General features: G+C 39.5%; 1 protein-coding gene across 5 annotated transcripts in view; it reads left to right on the top strand.

Annotated features, from left to right (window-relative positions):
* The window catches only part of LOC133163516 (voltage-dependent N-type calcium channel subunit alpha-1B-like), a 99,926-nt gene that overhangs the window by 4,921 nt on the left and 73,375 nt on the right, over positions 1 to 21,630 (top strand). For all 5 annotated transcript variants that reach the window (XR_009716401.1, XM_061293483.1, XM_061293480.1 and 2 more), the window contains 2 exons: positions 2,251 to 2,356; positions 5,836 to 5,975. Coding sequence is in view for 4 of the 5 variants with exons in the window: in XM_061293483.1 (XP_061149467.1) it covers positions 2,251 to 2,356; positions 5,836 to 5,975 (246 nt within the window). In the remaining variant the exon portion in view is untranslated. The remainder of the gene's footprint in view (positions 1 to 2,250; positions 2,357 to 5,835; positions 5,976 to 21,630) is intronic.

Below are 21,630 nucleotides of genomic sequence, written 5' to 3'. Positions count from 1 at the left end.
AGCTTCCTTTTCACAATCGCTATTCTTGTAATTATACTTTCTTATTTTAAAAAAAGTTTAAAGATAATCAACAATGCAGTATTGGAACTCTAGGTCATATACCGTCATTGCCAACTGAAGCAATGTTTCTCATTGAAAGTACGGGAAGCATGATTTTATTTTTAAGAGTGTAGTGCTAAATAAATACAGTAAACAGTATAATATAGTTATGGATTCTGCATTGTTTGCTTACAAAAATCACTGAATAATATCTTAGCCTGTTTGAAGAGACTACGGGTACCTATTGCATAACACTTATGACCAGCAAGCTCTTTTTCCATGTATCCATATCAAATACCTTTCTCTGTCCCCTTCAATTTGAGTAACATATTAAAATAGTCACGTCGTTCGCCACATGAGCCGCCTTTATTGCGATCAACCTTAGCTATCATAACAGTTAATTTAAAACAACGCTATAGTCAAGATAGAAAAAGATTTCGGAATCATTGCAAATCAAACCCTTTCATGTACGGCAAATGCTTCCCGACAGAAATTGGTATTAGTCCGCTTTCATTTTTTTTTTTTTTTACACTACATCTTGGCGTAAAGGGTCATAAACTTACTTCTTTACATTTCATAACCTCTCAATAGGACCTGACCCGTGGGCAATGACCTAGTGAAAATGGATTGCAGAATGAGCCAGCCATTAAAAATAGTTAGAAATGGTCAACCATCTGGAAAGATCATGAGCACATGTATAGGATGCTTCCTTTCTTTCCTTCCAGAAAGCCTTCAACCAAAGCATTACTGAAGCTTTCTGCTTTAATGGACTCAAATCAAAATGTAACAGCATTAGTCATTATGGAACATGCAGGCTGGCTTTTCTCGAAGATTCATTGGGAAACCCATGCTTTTTCTTACATTACTGCATTGTAAAGTTGTGCACATTTTGGGATTAGTATGAGTGGGGAACATTGAAGAAAATATGTACTGTACTTTCTGGAGTAGGAGCAGGACACAATTATAAGCCGCACCAGCTAACATTACGGGGAAATCCTGTTTTGTTAATATATAAGATGCACTGGATAATAAGACGCAGGTGTTTTTATGTTTAATTTCCATGTATAAGAGAATATGCATAAATTATACAATGTCATAAAAATAATGAAAAATCCATAGATAAGATGCACTGGACTATAAGCCACAGCTTGTAGAAAAAGTAGCGGTTTATTGTCCGGAAAATACGGTAGTCAACTTTTGGTCATGTATCAAAAACAATTATTTTTGAGAATTGTAGGTCAATTCTTCCCCACCAAACGCATTCAGGCATGTCTTTATGGTCTTTATGTAGTAGCTTATGTTTGGCAGAAAGGGCCTTCTGCAAAATGGACCCTCAAAAGTTGGTAGAGTATTGTGGTCAGCCCAGTGTACTAGTAGTGAGCCTCATAGTTCAGAGTGGAGGAGCAATGATTAATCGACAACTAATCGATCATCCAGGACAGAGAAATGGCCTTCTGCAAAATGCCCCCTCAGAAGTGGATAGAGTATTGTGGCCAGCTCAGTGTACTAGTAGTGAGCCTCATAGTTCAGAGCGGTGATGCAATGATGAATTGATTAATCGACAACTCATCGATCATCCACGACAGAGAAAGGGCCTTAGGCAAAATGCCCCCTCAAAATTTGGTAGAGTATTGTGGCCAGCCCAGTGTACTATTAGTGAGCTTCATAGTTTAGAGTGGTGGTGCAATGGTGAATCAATTAATTGACAACTAATCGATCATCCAGGACAGAGAAAGGGCCTTCTGCAAAATGCCCCCTCTAAAGTTGGTAGAGTATTGTGGCCAACCCAGTGTACTCGTCGTGAGCCTCATAGTTCAGAGTGGAGGTGCAAGGATGAATCAATTAATCGACGACTAATCGATCATTAAATTTAGCGATAAATATCTTGATAATCGATGAATTGTTTTGAGGCTGTTGGCTGGGATAAGCTCCAGCTCACCCGCAAAACCCTAATGGGAACTGGCGGCATACAGTTGAAAACAGATGACTAGATGTTGGTATGCCTAGAATTTCCTGCGGGATATTAAATATCGATCTAACTTAAGATTTAGCATCGGGTATGAAATAATGGGTGTAGTCACTTTAGACTGATGAATTAATTGACTTTTTTCCAGATAGTGTCCTTTAAATTCCATTAGATGGTGTTTTAATGATTAATGTAATAATGAAATGAATGCTGCTTGACTTTCAAGTGGCCCTTAACCCTCGCACTCCATTTGAATACATGATCTTGGCTACAATCATCGCCAACTGCATCGTCTTGGCCCTGGAGCAACATCTACCTGCCAGTGACAAAACACCCATGTCGGAGCGCCTGGTAAGTGTTGTCTTCCCACTCTGGCTTCCTTTAGATTTGCAGCTGCTACCTTCACTGTGACGAAACCATTTTCCGCATTTACTGCAATTGCATTTTGTAATCGGCCTTAATGAGAATGAGGATGAGCTCACATTGCATCACATTGCATTAAAACCACGAGTTGAACTCTGTCATTTGCATTACCCAATCAACCAGAGTATGAAAGAAACTAAAGATAATGCACGTGGGTTATTAAAAATCAACCTGCCTTTTGGGACGGACCCTCATGGAGCTGGGAAGATGAAGATGGACAGCGGAGGGGCTGAGTACCTTGCGGACAGAGAACGATCCCACAAAGCAAGGCGCCAATTTACGGGACTCCACCCTGAGTGGAAAGTCCCGCGCAGACAGCCACATTCTTTGCCCGACCCGGTACGTTGGGGCTGGTGTCCAGTGTTTGTTGGCTTGGCGTGCATTGCTGGAGATGAAGGAGGCAGGCCCGGGTCCTGGCCCAAGCCCGATGACAACGGCGGACGCACACCAGAGCTGACCGGCAAGAGACAATTCTCTCCTGGCTGGCAAAGAGTGGCGGCTGAAATCCAAACACACGGTGGAAAGGCGACAGACCTGTGGGAGAGCTTGGAAGCTGGCAAAGGGGGAAGGGGCGTGACAAAGTCTATGCAGAGGTGGGACCACGGTCAGTGGGGGACAGGAAGTGGTTGGGTGTCCTGCACTGGTTGCAGACGGTACAGACTCTAATATACTCCTGGATGTCCTCCCTCAGCGTTGCCCACCAGAAACATTGCTCCACCAAGAACTAGGTGCGGGCGATTCCAGGGTGGCAGGCAAGATGGAACTCATGCGCCCACTGTAGCACAGGCGTGTGAAGATTGTCTGGGACAAACAGGCGATCGTCGGGTCAGGAACCGGGGCTGGGCTGATCCTGAGTGGCTGACCGTACTCGCTCCTCAATGTCCCAAGACACGCCACCTCTTGATTGCTCCTCCCCGTAAAATGCTCGTGAGAGGGAATCCGCCCTGCCGTTGCGAGAACTATAGGTAGGGAAGGAGAAGTTAAATCGCTCGAAGAACAAGAACCACCGGGCCTGGCAGGAGTTCACCCTCTTGGCAGATTGGAGATACTCCAAGTTGCACTGGTCGGTCCACACAATAAATGGGGTGGCCGCTCCTTCTGGCCAGTGTCGCCACTCTTCTAATGCCAATTTTACCGTCAGAAGTTTGCGGTCGCCGATGTTGTAATTGCACTCGGGAGGTGAGCGAGCCGGCGGACGAGGCAGAAAGCAGGGAGGCTGAAGGCGGAAATTTGAGCGCTGCTCCCTTTGGTGCGAGGGGGGATCGTACATGGTCATAAATGGGCAAATGGTCAGGATGGGTGGTAGGCAGGACTGGACGGGTCAATAAACGGAAAAGGTCGGCAATGGTGGTTATACACAGTGAGCAAACAAGTCGCATCACGGGATAGACTGAGAAGGACTTTCTGGGATTTACTCGATTGACGGGGCGTGGCCGTGAGCGACTGGGTGATAGGTGACGCAGGCATGTGACATGATTAGCACAAGGCAATCAGGTTTTAATCACGGAACAGGATTAACTAATTAGAAGGCACGCAGTAATCCAAAAGCTATTTCTCTTCTATTTCGCCTAATGACACAAGACTACTGTCTTAAAATTACTTACTGTCAGTTGTGGCTGCCTTATTATAGAACTTTGTAACTAATCGCTATGTCATTAATGATTACAATTAAAATCACTTAAAATTTGGAAATTGTCTGTCTATTGTGCACGAGAGGAGATCCTTGATCTGTGTTTTTTTTTTCTGGATCCTTAACAACTGTTGATAAGATTTTCTTGGCTTGGTACTTAATGTACTTTTATGTCCTCTTCCTAACGAACAATCTGCAATGAAAACATAACCTTGGTATTAAGACTTTCACATTTGGAGGTTGTGATTGCCCTGTAACCGGTCTCTGCAGTCAAGAGTAAATGTAGAAACAGCTCTGAACAAATGATGTTGCAATATTGAAGCGCCTTTCTTCATAATACAGTAACTCTTGTCTAACATGTCTCTTATCAGCCGTGCTTCAGCGTGGGCAAACAACGCGATAGAAAAGGTCACATTTCTTTATAGAGCTCTGGCCTGTCACGCTGTCTTTATGTGATTATTTATGTTGGAGGATTCAGGGGGTTGGGTATAGTGTCAGGTTGAAGTATGCTCAAAGCGAGTGAGGGGTGGAAGTAGGCATATATACGTATACTGTCCAAGCCCTATGCAATGCCTGCAGTCCTCCTGCCAACTTCTCAAAGTGGAAGTCAAGTCAAACATTTTCTTTGCAATAATATGAAGGTAGATTGTGTGGCAAAGCAGTAACATCATCTATTTGATTTCTGGCTGGTTTGCTGGAAAATATTGACACAAATGAACTTGCACATGCGTGTAAAGCGTACAACATTTTGCAAAGGAGTCACTGTACCACTATTTAACAATAAATTGAATCATGTTCTGATTAAGTTGCTTTTGTTCTTTCACGGCATTAAAAGGATTAAAATGCATTTACCTGCAGGAATCCTGTTAAAATCTCATATAGCCCCTGAAGATTCTTCATATACCTCCAAGGGGTACTCATAACCCCATTCGAGAACGGCTGGATGAGACGACCAGTCTACGGTGCACCCACCTCTTGCCCCAGAGTTAACTGGAATTTGGATTCATCTCCTCTGAGATTCTAATGTGGACAAGAGTTCTAGAACGTTTTGTAAACCTGAATCTTTGGTTCTTCAGCTGTTTTAAAATATGAATGCTTTTATTCAGTACCTGCCTTGCTTCTACCGCTTCCCTACAATTTTCATTGAAAGGATGTCTGAATTGAACCAAATTCGTCTAATCTAAAAATATCTACACTCAGATGTATACAAACCTTTATAAGACTACCAAATATTCATGTTTTCGACAGTTGTTAACTCTATAGCTGTTGAAGTTGACTTAACGTTACTTCTTCAGGAAAGCTCATTTAAATTTAGTTGAGTCACAGCAGCACTGCTTTATATAAGGCCAACCTAACTCTTGAGAATCTGTCAGGGTTTTTTTTTTCCATGAAATTTTAATTTTAGGTCGCCTAAATAATTCTGTCCAAGTTGTTTTGGTACAACAGAGCTGCAAAATAAATGTTTAAGATCTTTCTTCTGCATTAATAAGCATGTGTGGACTTCCATTGATTAATAACCCCTTGCTATGGGCATGAATAATATTTGTGTTCAGTCATTTTTCATAGAACAGGGCTCCACTTCTTGCACTTGTGCTTGGAACGGTGCAAAAGGTGAAAGGGTCCATCTTTTTTTCCTCCACATTACTTACCCTTCTTTCTTTCACTTTATGCTTCATTAAACACTCCCTTAGATATTTTTTTTAAATGCCCTTCCTCTGTTATGCTCATGGTCGCTCTCTCTTTGCTTCTCTCTCACTCTGATTTTCTCCCTCCACAGGACGACACAGAGCCCTACTTTATTGGAATATTCTGTTTCGAGGCAGCCATTAAGATCATCGCCCTGGGCTTTGCATTCCATAAAGGCTCCTACCTCCGTAACGGATGGAATGTAATGGACTTTGTGGTCGTTCTCACTGGGTGAGTCCTTCGCCCGCTGGGTGTCGGCTGTCTATGGGTATCATAAGTGAGAGAGTGACTTCTTTTGTTTGTGTGTACCTTGTGGAATAACTTACTGGCATCACCTTCCCCCACTCCCCCGCCACTTCCAAGTATCTTATATATTCAACAAGTAACACACATACAATGCTTACCTATTGCTTTTGACTATTGACATCTGCATGGCAAGCACGGACGGAAAAGCCTGACTAAAAAAACGGATGCTTCTGTGTAAAAATTGGAATGAAATGATATATAAATATATATATTTTTATAAATTTGACTGTCCATTAACCGGCAGTTAGAGTAGCTGCCTACTACACTCTGGGTCTACAGATACTTTCAGATATTTCCTATTATCAGAGAAACAGTGAAGACGTTGCCTCTCAAATAAAGCAATCATTAGGTCAATAGTTCTTACCAATTACCGATGGTATGTCAATTTAGGTTTTGTCTCCAAAGCAAGATGTTACTTTTATCCACGGATGGTAATCAGATGGGCTGAAGGAGTAATGATGATAACATTTGGAAAGAATTGTCTCGTGTCAAGTGGTAAATCAGATTAGTACTTTGGTTTGTTCTAAATTTCCATGTCATGAACTTAAATTAAAATTTTTTTTGTCATTTTACCTCAAGTGACACTCAATTCACCGATGTCTCGGTCATAGTTCTGATGACACAGCAACTTTTAACAAAACAGAATAGTGTCCAACATACGTACCATGGCTACCCTAGATACAACTTACTATACAGTGAATGTATAGTATGTAATGCATAGTGTGCATATAATACACACGTATACCATCACTTAAACTTGATTAACTTGTCAGTGCTAATGCCACTCTTTCGAATCGTTTGCAGTGCTTGTATTGTATGGCACTGCACATTTGATTGGGAAACTATTTACTTGTGATCAGTTTGTATTTAATGTCTTTAAGTTTCCTTCCTTGAAATTGAAATGTATTTAATACATGTCGTAAATTTACCAGAACACTAAATTCACAGTTTCTTGGATAAGTCCATCATTTTAATAGTACACTGGATCATAATAAAACAGTTGCCGTTTGTCCTTCTCATGGCAACACCAAATTGACATGATCGTTTCCCATGTTCTGCTAACATAAAATAAGGTGACACCATTCTACTGAGTAGCCCAAAAAAACCCCCACAAAAGCCCCAGTCAACCCCTTGTTTGGCCCCGGGAAAGAAAAAAATCTTGGAGCCTTAACTATAGAAATATGTAATGAGTATGAAAAAAATACACCTGTAAACAAGTGGGAATAAATTCCTTTACTATTCCTTTTCAAAGTTTTCTAAAACCTGCATGCACAGACAGACTAGAGAGACTAGAGAGACTAGAGAGACTAGAGAGACTAGACAGACTAGACAGACTAGACAGACTAGACAGACAGGCAGACAGACAGACAGGCTGACCGACCGACCGACCGACCGACTGACCGACTGACTGACAAAAACAAGTTGAGCATCCATTTACAAACACATTACAAGGTGTGTCCATTTCAGTCACTCAACGTATTTAGATTGTTATTTTTTTTTCAAGTATCAGATTGGTTTAAGGCCTGACCTCCCAAAAATTGTCCGATCTCAGGTTAAAAAAATAAAAAATGCAAAAGAAACCGAAAACTGATAGGACAAATATGAATCCTTTAGACCAGTAGTGCATTAACTGTTCCGGTTCAAACAGGTAGATGCTTTTTGTGGACTGAAAATCGCTATCGTTTATATGTTCAAAAGATGACACGATTGGTGATCTGTCCGCTGGCTGCACAACCACTTTCTACCAATACATCGGCAGCCTGTACAAACTCCTTTAGCTCATGCTTTCCACTTCATCACTTGGCTCACTTGGATGCCACAATGACTGTAGCATCTTGACAAGTGTCAAGAGTCCATCATAGACGGATGTAATGGAGAGAATATGGGCAAATAAAATATTTTTTAGGATTGGTTGATAAATTAAGTGGAAGTATTGTCAATGTTTTAAATCTTTCACCTGAGCAACCCACTGAGGACCGGTTCAAAATAGCCCACATCCCGGTACCAGTCCGAAACTCAGAATTAGGGACCACTGCTCTATGAACCCAACATTGTGTCATCTAAAACGTGGCTGCGTGAAGAAAGAAACAGCTTTTCAGTCTCGGCAAGCCATTGCTGTAGCTGGATACAAGTTAACTGTTATATCGTGTGTCTCCATTTGGTTGCTTGGTAACCACAGTAGATAATGATAACCTAAGTGTGTTCAGGGCTACGTATGTGTGTGCGCACATGCATGCGTGTGTGTTGCGTGTGTGTGTGTTTTTGAGTGTGTGTAAAACTTGCCTTTGTGCTTGACATGATCCTTTGGGATTTGTGGTTGTGAGTCAAAGGTGTCCAGCAAAGTGAGGGCAATCACATGGCAAGGAGTTTTGATTGCAACTTCTCAAATTTTTCGTTGGAATTCCAATTTGTTCGAGAACGTATGAAAACCAACGTTTGACTGTATAGATATCTTTTGCCTCTTTATTATGCATTTTATGGCTGGTGCGATTTATACTCCGGAGCGATTTATAGTCTGTATGCATGAGCACATCAGATCTGGGGGTGGCCGTAACATGCATGATGGATCTGCAGCAATATTTGTCACCATTTGTCCACTAGTTGTTATACTTTTGATGTGAGACAATTCTTTTCACCGCTTTATGAAGAGTCAGTCTTGACTCCAATGCCTGCGCTAAGTTCTTAGGCTAATTATGTTTGTACAGCCATCCAAGCCTAATGAAAGGGTCTAAATGATAGTGTAGCTAGAGGCAGTGGCAGACCTTTAATCTGTTCGGATAAGACATTAGAAGCCCCCAACAAAGAACGAATCTGCCTATCTTGCCAAAGGCCTAATCAATAGCTTGTGGTACTTGGCCAGCAACGGAACGAGGAACTCTGATGAGAACTGATTAACGGCACAGAATGTACTGATTTTTGAGTATGGTCATGGAGTTAAAATGTTAAACAGTTAAACAAATATATTTTATGATTTTTATTTATAGCCAATCTCTTCTAGGCTCATTCTGATTATGTTAGCTCATAAAAAAAATACATAAGCCCTACCACCCTTGTGTTGGTGGTTAATATGCTTTTCTCATTTGAGTTATTCATTAATTTACTCTTTGGAATTTAGAAAAGACATTTTTATTTTTCTCTGGCCCTAATAGTAGGAATTCAAATCTCACAAATAACATCTGTTGTTGTTGCACTAAGATAAGGTCATAATGTAATGAAGACTTCTGCAAAATGCATTGAAAAGGAGGAAGATTAAAGACATGAATGGGTGAATGCCATTTCTGGTTAACCTCCTGATGCCTCTTGCTCTTTGACATGCGGTCATTGCCGCTATTGACTGTAGCCATTTGGTGCCTCTGCAAACTCTATGGCAACTGCAATCTAACTAAGTGAAAATAATAACCTTGGTGTCATCGCCACGGAAACAAAGCCAGGGAAGTTATTTGTATTAATTTATTTATAGGTATGTTTGATTCAGGAGCCGAGCTTTAAGTGGTTGGGGCGAGAGTCGGTGCCTGGCGACTTCAAAGTTGTCACGTCCTTTCATGTGCATCGCAGGCAATGGGGTGGACACAATAGCAAGCTTCAAAGTATGGTCACTGAAAGTGCAGAGGTGGGCTCACATTCATAACAACATCCGGCTACATCAATAAATGCTCCTTTTGAACCATGACCAAACACTACTTGTTGGGTCATGAGGGTCTGACTACATGCGGGTGCATTGTGCATGCGTGTGAAATTAAGGATTTTATGTATCCTAGGAAATAGAATATTTTCTCAAAATCAGACTTTTTCGTTAATGATACACATTACTTAGTCTTGATGATATATTCACTGGACAGGAGGACTGGGAACATACAGTATTATGTAACTCTTACTTTTCAGAGTCAGATCAATTAAACATACGTACAAATTTCAAAAAATCTTATTTTTAAGTACTAATTGATCTACCGTATTTTCCGGACTATAAGTCGCTCCAGAATATAAGTCGCACCAGTTATTTGTTATTGTCAAACTTTGTATTCTCTTTAGCATCCCTCATCTTAATAAATCTGTAAGATATTGCAAACGTATTCTGATATTTTTTTTATAATGTTAAGATTTTACTTTACAAAGAATACATGTTTTTTTTTTATATTTTAAATTATCATTGTAATATTTCAAATTTCTCTCATATGGCTGGCGTCTCGTCTTGTATGTTCCACACGTTAGTATTCTTCTTTGTGCATCTTGGAAAATGCATGAGAACCAGTCATTTTTAGTCATCAATATAACTATAAGTGTGGTATACTGTATGTACTCTACATACTTTCCACAGAATTATCCACATGAATGCATTTGAATGTCCCCTTGATGCATTCAATTACACAAGCACACAATAAAAGGCATCCTTCGTTTGCATAGTTTTTTTTCCTCTACTGTTACATGAATGTGTCCCAGGTGTTTGGGTTCTCTCTCAGAGCTTCCCTGGTGGTTGTGTTATTGATGCAGCTCTCAATATCTAATCAGCTGGCTGGTTGATGGTCTTTGACCTGACAGGCGTCAGCTGTGTGTTTCTTTCCGATGTCTACGTGGGACTCATGTTCTTGGCACAGACTGTTTGGATCAATGTCTCAGAGCTTGTTAGGCAGCCCCCTCCCCTTTTGGTGAACATCCTGTGCTCCTGATGGCATGTTATCCACCTCGGAGCTGACTGATTGCAGTTCTGCTTTGCCTGTTGGTTGTCACATGAGAAATCTGAGGAGCAGGTCATGTGACTTTGTCTGTCCCAAGGGTTTTGTCATCGGGCTTGGCAGTTCCCAACTACTGAGAAAATAAATGAACCCAGCATCACATTTTTGAAAAGCAGTACAGTTAAGTTCAGCATGTAATTGTATGGTTCGGAATGAGGAATTCTGGTTTGTATTTGTGTGTAAGCTGATTGTTGTATCAGCTACGCAAATAGTGCAATGTTTTAGCAGAACCTGCCTATGAATTCAACAACGCCATGGAAAGCGACACAATAGACAAAACACAACATATTGTTCACAAACATATTCAGTAAATCTCATCAACTCAACTCATTCGTATTTATATAGCACTTTCACAATAGCGACAGTTGTAACAAAGCGCCTAACACACAAAACATAAAAAATAAGACGATCATAAAAAAAAAAAAAATCTAGTAGAAAAAGAGGAGGTTGTTTTGACAAAGAGGATTTGATCTTCTTCCCATTGTCACACAAAATTAATAATTCACTGCAATTAATCAACTGCACTCGGTTTAGTTGGAGTTTTAGGTTTTATACCGAGAAACTTGGCACCTCAACAAAAGAGGGACTAAAACGTTTATTTTGATAAACTTGTTTATTTTACTTTTGACCACAAAAATGCTGGACTTAAATACGACACTGAAAAGAAATATACTTATTGATGGATACATGCCCAAGGCTGACACAAAGTGCAGTCTATGTGCACGGGTGGAGTTTTCTTTCTCTTGGTCTTTTCTCAGACTAGTCAGAGACAGGAGGCTGTTTGCGCTGGTGTGGGAGGGAACACAACTGACTCCCGGCCATTCAAAGCGGCTCCTCTCATTCCATTCCATTCAAATTCAACATAAAAAAAGTCGCATGGTCTATATGGCTTGTAAATGTAGGAGATTGGCGTGCGCGAAATACGTTTACAAGGCACTACAAAAAGATCTTCACTCGTGGGTGCTGTGTATGGACACTTGTATTTTTACCGCTTTCCATCTCTAATTGTGCGTGTGTGTAAAATTTAACTTGACCATAATTTTATATGTCCAGTCAGAAGTAGGAGTGTGACCATAAACATAAAATGTCGCTGATGGAAATCTTTATCTGTGGAGACCACCCAATGAATTCATCTCAACTCATAAAAAAGTGAGATTAATGACTGAATTACACTATAATAGTTTCAAAACTTTTCATATGCTTTTGGTAAAAGAGTCAAAACAGCCACATGTGACCAGTAATGAATGTCTGGGCAATTTAGAAGAACATTTGGCCTACCTGAGCAAGCATCTTGGAACCTCAGTCACACTACAGATTATTAAGCACCAAATCAGTCCAAATCTATAGGATTAGTATTTGGGAGTGATGCCAAAAGGCAGCTAAAACGAAGTGTGCCTTGAGGCTCACAAACAATGGCGTGCATAACACAGTGGCTTTGGAGAGAAAATCATGATCCTTAGCTTTCGAGTAGAGCCAAAACTAATGATGATTTTAATAATTCATGAAAATACGAAGCTTTTTAATGAATCCTTGAATCATTTAGTGGGTAAATGGTAGCAAAAAGCAGAAAGACAAAGAGAGAAAAAAAAAATACACAAGTAGAGCCAGTTTGTAAACAGCCAAACATTGTGAAAGATTTAGCAAAGAATGAGCCTAAAAAATCCCTTTGCTGCTGCTCAAACAAACTGAGTTTATTCTAGTTTTGTGAATTTACTGGAAATGTAAATCGGCAGTTTTCCTGCATCCGCTTAAAATGTGATGATGTCGTATGCTACTCATTACAGCTTCTCCACGGAATCAGTTAATGCTTGTCAAGACTTTGTAATTTTAGATTAAAAACGTGAGTATAAGAGGATAAAATTTAAGGGAATGAGAAAGCTCTTACACATTTCAAGATTTATAAATGTTCATTCATGGACTGTGGACTTTTTCATAGCGACATGGTTTTATAAATTAAAGATGTCAAAAATAATCTATTAATTCAACAAGTAATTAATTATCAGATTAATTGACCATTATTTCAAATCGAGTAATTGTTTGAGCCATTTTTTTTTTTTTTGCCAAAACCTCTCGTCATTCACTTGTCAGCAATTATTTATTAATTTTGTATTCATTCTTGGAAACAGTTTATCTTTGTATTTAATCAAAAAAAGAATTTGCAAATATCTACTTTTACTACGGAAAAAAGTAAGGGCATCAGTGGTGCATTATCCCTCGTGTGTGTTATTGTTTAGCTGTTATTTACTTACTAAACAATATCAAATAAACACCAATAAATGGGTAAAATTGTTTTGTAATACACTTTGATGCAAAATTGTATCCAATTATTCGATCAATTGATGGAATAATTGCTGGAATAATCTATTCTAAAAATATTCCTTTAGTGACATCCATTCCATAAATTGAGCATTTCATTTCATTATTCAATGCTGTTTTGTTGAAAACCATGCTGTCACCTCCAGTCAGTTGAATCCCTCACAAATCAATTTGAATTTAACATACTTCCTCTGTGTGTTTTGATGCTTTGCGCAAAAATCCAGTTCAACGTGATTTTTTTTTTTTTTTATCAAATGAACCAGGATACATGGTGGATATGACAAAAATTGGATTTAGGTCTGGGATTTATTTTGATCACAGAGCCAAGAGGACTCAGGAGAGCCAGACCATTTTGGGTGAGGACAGGTTTGACTGTTTGGTTTCATCTTGTTCACATCCATTCTACATCCACAACTCTTAGTCTGTGGATTGGACTGACTCCATTATTGCCTATCACATCATATTGCACAGAAGTGGCAAAAAGAGTCTGACTCTGTACCATCTGCAAAAGTAAAAAAGTGAAAAGTCTGAAAGATCCAAAAGTAAATAAGTAAATAAATAAATAAATAAATAAATAAATAAATAAATAAATAAATAAATAAATAAATAAATAAATAAATAAATAAATAAATAAATAAATAAATAAATAAATAAATAGCAAAACCTTTTACATTGTAATGTATCAGGAAAAAAAATGACGTAAGATAGTGTACACCTTGTCAATTTATGTCTTCTAAGCTTGCTGACATGTTTAGACCTGACAAGTTGACTTAACAAGTCAGCTGATGCCAAACAGCAGTCGAGTCTTAGCTCATTCATTTTCTTGCAAATTTTAAATGAATGATGCTACGCTGTGATTCAGTGTAACACAGTGGATGTTTATATATCTGCCCACTCAATCATACATGTGGACATCATTAACATGTTGGCATATTGTGCATTTGTACTGTGACTGGCATGTTGTTGGCTGGTCGCATCATCAGCTTGAAATATGACACTCAACTTGTGGTTGAAAAGAGTGGCATTCAGACTGAAAGCATTAGATGGATGACCTCTCATTATCTCAGTGGTGAATTGGCAAACAATCAGACATTTTGTGTCTGTGTTGGCTTTGGCTGCTTGGGCTTAAGGCGTTGTCAGGAAACTAATGCTTGTCATTTCCTGCGGGCAGAGTGAGCTTACGCACCACACCACAGCCAACAGACTGGCGGGTTTCCATCTCACACACGACTCAGTCCGGAGCTCATTTGTAGGAAACACAGAAAGATAACAGCTGTGTAACACGCTGTAATTCCATTAAAATCTACAAAGGCTTCTCAGACCAAGAATAGAAATACTCTGTGATTGTACACTGATGGTCACTAACTATTTTATCTAACTGTATTTATTTGCACGTAAACATTGATGGTTATGTCTTTTAAATATTGGTGAAATGATTTATAATCTTTTGTGAACTTCCGGTGGGGTCACATAGGCAAATGAGAGATCACTGGAGTGAGAGACGGGAGTAGTATGATCTACTACTGTTTTTTAAGGTGCTCACTCTATGTTAGAGTTTGTTTATTTATTGAATTTTTGTGTTAGAGGTGATTGTAAATATTGATTGTAACAAATATGGAAACGTCTTTGTTTTTGTTTTCATTCTGTTCCATAAAGAACGAGCCATAAAAAAGACATCAGTACATTGGAGTAGATAGTGCCTGGAATGTCCTAAGTCGTACGTTCTCGATACCAATTGGCTGTCGCCACCTCAGAAGAAATTGTGGTGACGAATTCTAATTCAAAATTGACAAAAGTGCGGTTAAAATAGCGATGAAGGAGTGACCGGCTGACGATTTGAAATTTGTTTGGCTATGAAATAACTGACGATGGTGGGCAGCTGGAGAATGATCAAACATTTACTGACTCCTACCTTTGCTAATGCTACTTAAACAGCATCTTGCTAGCGTCCCTCAACATGTGTTCCCCACATGCTAACCCCCAAGGTCTAGCAGGGGAGTCAAACAATTTTTTTTCGCAGGGCACATTGTTGTCATAGCTTCTTTCGGAGGGCCATTATGACTGTCAACCCAAATAAATGCATGAGCACCTCATATTATACACAGTAAAAGCTACAAAACAAACTGACAAATAACTCGTTTTCAAATCAGACGAGTAAAAACTGGTCAAATATTTAAAATAAAAGATGTTATTAAAGTGGAGACAATTTGCAATTCTCGTAATGACACGAATTTGATGCAGAATTTGTCTTCGCGAAATGAAATGATGTGGCGGGCTGTATCTGGCCCCGGGGCCTTGAGTTTGACACCTGTGGTCTAGAGCTATACGTTCAAAATCGCCCCATCTTGACCATATTGCCAGTTTAATATATGGATTGACTCCCCTTATCTCCTTCAAAGTTAACTCTCCCGACTTTCTGTGACATCCCCTCCTGTTCCCAACCATCTGCGTAATGGAGCAAATTGTGGTGCAGAGAGCCTGTAGCTTTACACCAAGTGAAGGGCGTATGTGTGTGTGTGTGTGTGTGTGTGTGGGGGGGGGGGGTAGTATTTATATGCAGAGAGAGAAAAGGCATGTCTGGTTATTTCCTTTCATCCTCATTAGATCCACGTGGAGGATGCTGCTTTCTAAAGCACTCGTCACCTCCTCCTCTCCACCACGTCTTCTCCTCGTCTCGCCTCAGTGGAGAGGTGCTCTGTTTGTTCGCCCTCCCCAGTCCTTCTCATAAGCGCACTCACTGTGGAAAACAGAGTCCTACACAAAGAGGTGTACAGCACAACAGAGAGGGAAAGAATGAGATGAGAGGGTGTAGTGTTGGCTGACACGATGTACTGTGTATGTAACCCTGTGCTGGCAGGTGGACACAGGAGAAACTAAATGCACCAAATTGGAACTCTACAAAGAAATATTTATAGCCTAGTTTAGCAGAGAGTGTAAATGTTCAAACAACAGGTTTTCCTAGTAGCAGGAGGAAGCTACAGAGTTTACCCCCTACTGTTCTACACATGAATAGAATATTGAAGGCGTTACCACCCAACGACTTATTGACTGACAGACATGGGCTTATATACAGTATGAGTTGACCAGTTGTTTTGGGTGTCATTTGTCAAGTGACAGCACAACACAAATTATAAGCAGTAGTTGTGTTAATGAAATGAAACACATCCAACATTTTATAAACATCTTAGGAAGCAAAATCAGATCTTTGGTTCCTGCTGTGTAAATAACAAGGAATCTTTAGAGGAAGCACCAAGTGGTCACCGTATCAATAGACTGCGCTGTCAAGATCAATAGTTAAGAGCATAAAAAGGCAACACAGGAAGAGGCCAGATAGAACACACAGTATGGAGAGAGTGCAGGTACGCACAGATGGCCACTTCGCCCACTCTGTTATACGTACCACTTTGTAATTGGTCAGTTTGAGAAGCTTCAACGACCGTGCGCGTGAATACATCACCTCTGTCTGTGAACTGAATTCACAAAATACATGCAAGTGGATAATCGAGGTGATGTTAAGGTTTCCTGTAGAGTCCACTGTCCTTTGTAAGAAAATTTTAAGAAAATTGAAACACATAATCAATCCCTTTCTAGCTTTCTTGGAGTGCAACGTTTGTAAGAGGCGGGATCCCCGGCGCCATTCTCCCTTTCATCCGGGCACTGATTGCGGTGACCCGGGGATGTTCCCAGCCGCTGCCACCTACCAGGCTCAACCAGAAAGTGTGAGGCTTCACCATCATTAACTGCATTTATATACTTCATATACACTATTCTTCATAGACTGCATTTATTTGCCTTTGACTGGGAAATGTATTTTGCAGTACATTTCGCCCCGATTGATTTATGTCATTGGTTTTGCAAGCTTAAACCACCAAGTAACAACAAGCTTGAAGCAAGTTTGCTTTGCCTCTTATTCGGAAGACTTGGCGAGTGAGTTTGCTTGTCTTTGTTGTACCAGGCAGTCCTACTATTTCTTGACAGTGACAGCGTGTGAACAGGCGAAAGGGGTTTTCAAAGGTTCAAAAGGTTTTTTACATGGTCTCTCTGTTTTGTGGATTGCGACCTATTATAGTTGTGTCGAGAAGGTATTATTTTTGATAAATGCGGGTTCACTGAATGGATTGTGGCAAAACCGCTTTAAGATGAATGATAATATATTTTATATTGTTTTTACACATTACTACAGGTGGTTCTAATTTTGACCACAGTTTTGTAGTTTCTAATTCTATGTTCAGTAACAAGATCATTATTCCATTCTTTATCCAAGCAACATGGATGGCTTTGGAATTTTATACGTGTTGCACATGAGACTAATTGACAGATTTGATTGGTTGGTATTTTGACAATGAACCATATGGACATATGCACGTTAAGCATTTCCGACACAAAGATGTAGCAGGTTGCGTATTTCTTAGCGTTGCTTGCTTGAGCTACTGTGTGTTAACGCGTGTTTGTGTTATATATAGTTTTTGACTTTATTTTATATTGATTAATTGTAATACTCCTCTGACCCAATCACTTGTGTAAGTATTAAATTCTCACATATAAGTGAGGTAGCGTTTTCTGTTAACACAATAACCTTAGAAGTTATTGTAATTTCGTCATATGATTTTATTTTCCAGTGTAGTAATCCTTCAGTGGAAATATGACAAGTATTTAGTGAATTACAGTCCAATCACGATTATTTCCCCGCCAGTATGGGATGCATTTATTCTCTGGTCGATGCTAAAAATATCTAGCCCAATTGAGTGGTGCACACCGATATGATTGCTGCTATTTCCTCAGTGCCAACACCTCTCCTGTCATACCTGACCTGCGTGACTTCTTTACCAAAGATAGAAGTCAGAATAAGGGATTGGTTAGAATAAGTGACAAGTTGAGATTTTATACTGTTGTGCGCTGACAGAGAAAATCTCGAGAGAAGCAGGTGTGTTTTGTGATCTGTGACTCACAAAACTCTCAGGAGAGTTGTGAAGTGTAAATTGGAAATACTTTGCTAAAGCCTGTGCAGATTTGTCCTTCAGCATGTCCTTGTGTTTTGTACTGTAATATTTGCTCTTGTACTACAGTGATCCCTCGCTACTTCGCGTTTCGTTTATCGCGGCTTCACTACATCGCGGAATTTTTTTTCTAATTAAAAAAAACATTTAAAAGTCAAAATAAAACTTCAAAATTGAGGATACGTGTCTAACCTTTAGGACAATGTAGTATTGCTCCAAATGTTAGTTTACATTCCTTTAGAAGTCCGTTTTTGCGTGTTAGTACGATCGCGAATTAGCATCTTTTCGGCTGCCCAGTACTTCTCGTTGGTGACCGTACTTCCCGGATTTCACTTATCGCATTTTTTTTTTTTTAACCAATTATTCGTGATAAACGAGGGATTACTGTATTGCAGTTTTCTTTTCAGTATGGTCATAATCATCCTTCATAGACTGGTAACCGGATAAGTCGTACAGTGACAACAAAAGTCGCATATAGACACTTATCTCGTGTGGGATCACATCGAGGTGAGGTAGATCTTGGACTGATTGCTAATTTTTAGTGGTAGTGATACGCAAAGCAAATATTAACATTTTGGACCTCACAAGAGATATACTCAGCAATCGCATTATACATTTGTTATCATCCGCAACTGATCTTCAGCCTGAAACATTCTTTGCAAAATACACCGGCTGATCTATTGCTGGCCTATAAAAGAACACTGGTCGTAATTTATTGAATCAAAGGTTAAAGCCTCTGAAAATGTATCTTAGTCAAATGACAATAAAGTATTGAGGGAACTCCCTACACTGGGGTGACCAACACAAAGATCACTGTCAGACGAAGAAGTTTCAATTCTAACTTAAGAGCGTTTTGCTTTATGATACGCTATTCTATCTGGTACCTTGCACATGGATGGATGGATGATGAATGATGGTGACTGAATTGGTGTCTGACTAGCAACTAGGAATTATTGACCATTGTTGATCAGCTATGACTGGGACAATGGACCAAACCAGCCACATTATGTATCTTATATGCAGTCTAATGCAACTTAAAAGCTGTGTGTAAAACTGCATTTAAAAATGTATGACGTTGTGCTCATAATGCTCACTGAAAGAGATGTCTTTATTGTTATTGAAGTAGTAAAGCATTTCTAGTGCCATGAGGCCAACTACACTTAAGACTACCAAGAGCAACAAAAAGGCTTTCATGTGTTGCTGTGTTTTTCCTGCTTCAACCAACACATTATCCATCTTTTCATATGTGTCACTTGCTTGATACGCTACAATTATCTCTTTTTTCTTTACATTTGTGTAAATAGACAAACATTAACAATACTATAAAAAAGGTCTTTTAGTCACCCCGGTGATTGCTTTCTTGGTGCGTATCCAAGCTACAAGAGAAAAAAAAAGGCCATAAAGAGACAGATGGGACAGTGGTAAGGCAGTCGCAGGCGAGACTCCTCAATCAAAGCACAAACAGGATGAGATTCGGAATTGCAAAGAGCATGACTGAGATAGTTTGAGGGGGGACATGATTCTATTAATTGACTTGGAGGAATAGGAAGAGGATGGCTGCAAATGATCAGCACCATCAATGTAACCACTGCTCGATTTAAAACAGCATGTCATGTTAGACAACGCGCTTCATTATGAAATCGTCCTGTTTGTCTATATGCTGTTTCTGCAAGATGGAGTCGATGGTTTCTTCCCATAGTGATGGAGAAATGATTCTGTTGTTTTTACATGCTGTTAGAATGGCTCATTGGGGATTATTGCTGCTACATCAAAAGTATTATTTTCCATTCTTTGTCAGGCTTTTAGGTCTTGCTGAAAATATTAGAATTTAATACTTCTTTTTCTTTTTATTTTGCAGTCAGACACCATCACAATAGCTAAAGGCTCACAAAACCATGGTGCTTGAAACCCAGAAAATACTGTAAACATTTATTAAAAATGTTTATTGGCTCAAAATAATTCAGACAATGTTGCATTATAATGTGTGGATATGTCCGGGTATTGACTCAAGACAACGACCCTTCTGACCCACTCAGCAACACTCATTGGCGTCACATCCTCTCGCCGATAAGGTCTGGCCTTCAAAATGAAAACACACGATTTGATCATTTATTGGAGTTTCCCAACTGTCAAATTAACTGATGTGATATGATTTATACATTTGCTTGCACTTCTCCTGCCAGCCTGCTAAAAAAAAGATAATCTAAAATGGTCTACCTCACTTAGATTTATTTGCCTGCCAAAAAACCGTAAAAGTGTGGATCAAGGAGAACGAGGCAATTTTTATTGTTTGATTTCTGTATGTGCGTTGTAATCGATATAAAACGCCCTCTTTGAACCTAAAATATATTCAGAATACTTCAATTTAGAACTTAACATTTTGGCATATACGAGTTGGAATATCATTTATTTTATTCATTCTACCGTGTTTATTCCCACATGTGATCTTGCGACGAATTAACAAAACAAACAATCACGTGTGAGTAATTGCTCGCCCCTCCCAGCACGGCTTTTCTCCTCTCTCCCACTCACATCTTTGTGACTCGTCATCCCCCACTGCTGTGCTGCACTTCCACCGGCTCACTGGAGCCTTTGCCATGTCGCCTTCCTGTTTCTATGGTGACGAGTAGCGATCTGCATCCAGTGAGTCTTTTGCCTCGGCACTCCTCTTTTGCTTCAGTGACTTTTAAGCATGTCCACTCTCGCATAGGTGTGAGCCGGATCACACATGCACACTTGCTCACACATTACTAAACAATCACTAAACTGCCTCTAATTCCGGGTTTATTTGCACTCCTTACATGGTGAAGTCTAGAAATTTTGATGATTCATTTTACAGTCAATATTAACTTGAGGAATTGTTGTAGAGGAATAAAAAATTAATAAACCCTGGATACCGATTACAGAAATTTCCCCCACACTTATATTAGAATAATGTAAAGGGGTAAATTGAAGAGTTCAACAATGAGTACACCGTTTTGATAATTCTTGGATAATATGACAGTTAATTTGTGATTGAACAATTTAATGGAACACATGGTTCATATATTCCTTTTAAGACGAGGATGGAGTCCTCCTTCTCAGTTGATCATGACAACTAAGAGACATGTCTATACATGTAATTGAGAATGGATAGGGCACCACCCCCTCGGGAATTATGTATGTATGAATGTGTACATATATATGAGCATATTTTATATATAAGCTGGTCCTGCGGCTGCAATAGAACTACTCTAGATCTATCTAATACTGTAGTGTGTTCTCTTATATAATGTCAACATACGGTTTTCATTTATCCTATTATGCATAAAGGAATGTCAGCTCATTTACAATGCTCCCAGTTCATACACTGACTGCTGCAACACAAACAGGTTCTAAGTATAATGCAGCAGTGTTGCGCTACACCACTACAAACTACAACCACAATAATGAACATAAAATATTAATATTGCTCCAATAGTGGCTACGTTTACATGGACACATTTGTTCGGATTAAAACGTTGATCGTAATAAAAATGCTTTATGTACACACCACAA

Source organism: Syngnathus typhle, linkage group LG12 (genome assembly GCF_033458585.1).
Source record: "Syngnathus typhle isolate RoL2023-S1 ecotype Sweden linkage group LG12, RoL_Styp_1.0, whole genome shotgun sequence".
In the NCBI taxonomy this organism is placed as follows: domain Eukaryota; kingdom Metazoa; phylum Chordata; class Actinopteri; order Syngnathiformes; family Syngnathidae; genus Syngnathus; species Syngnathus typhle.
This window is presented reverse-complemented; position numbering and strand designations above follow the sequence as displayed.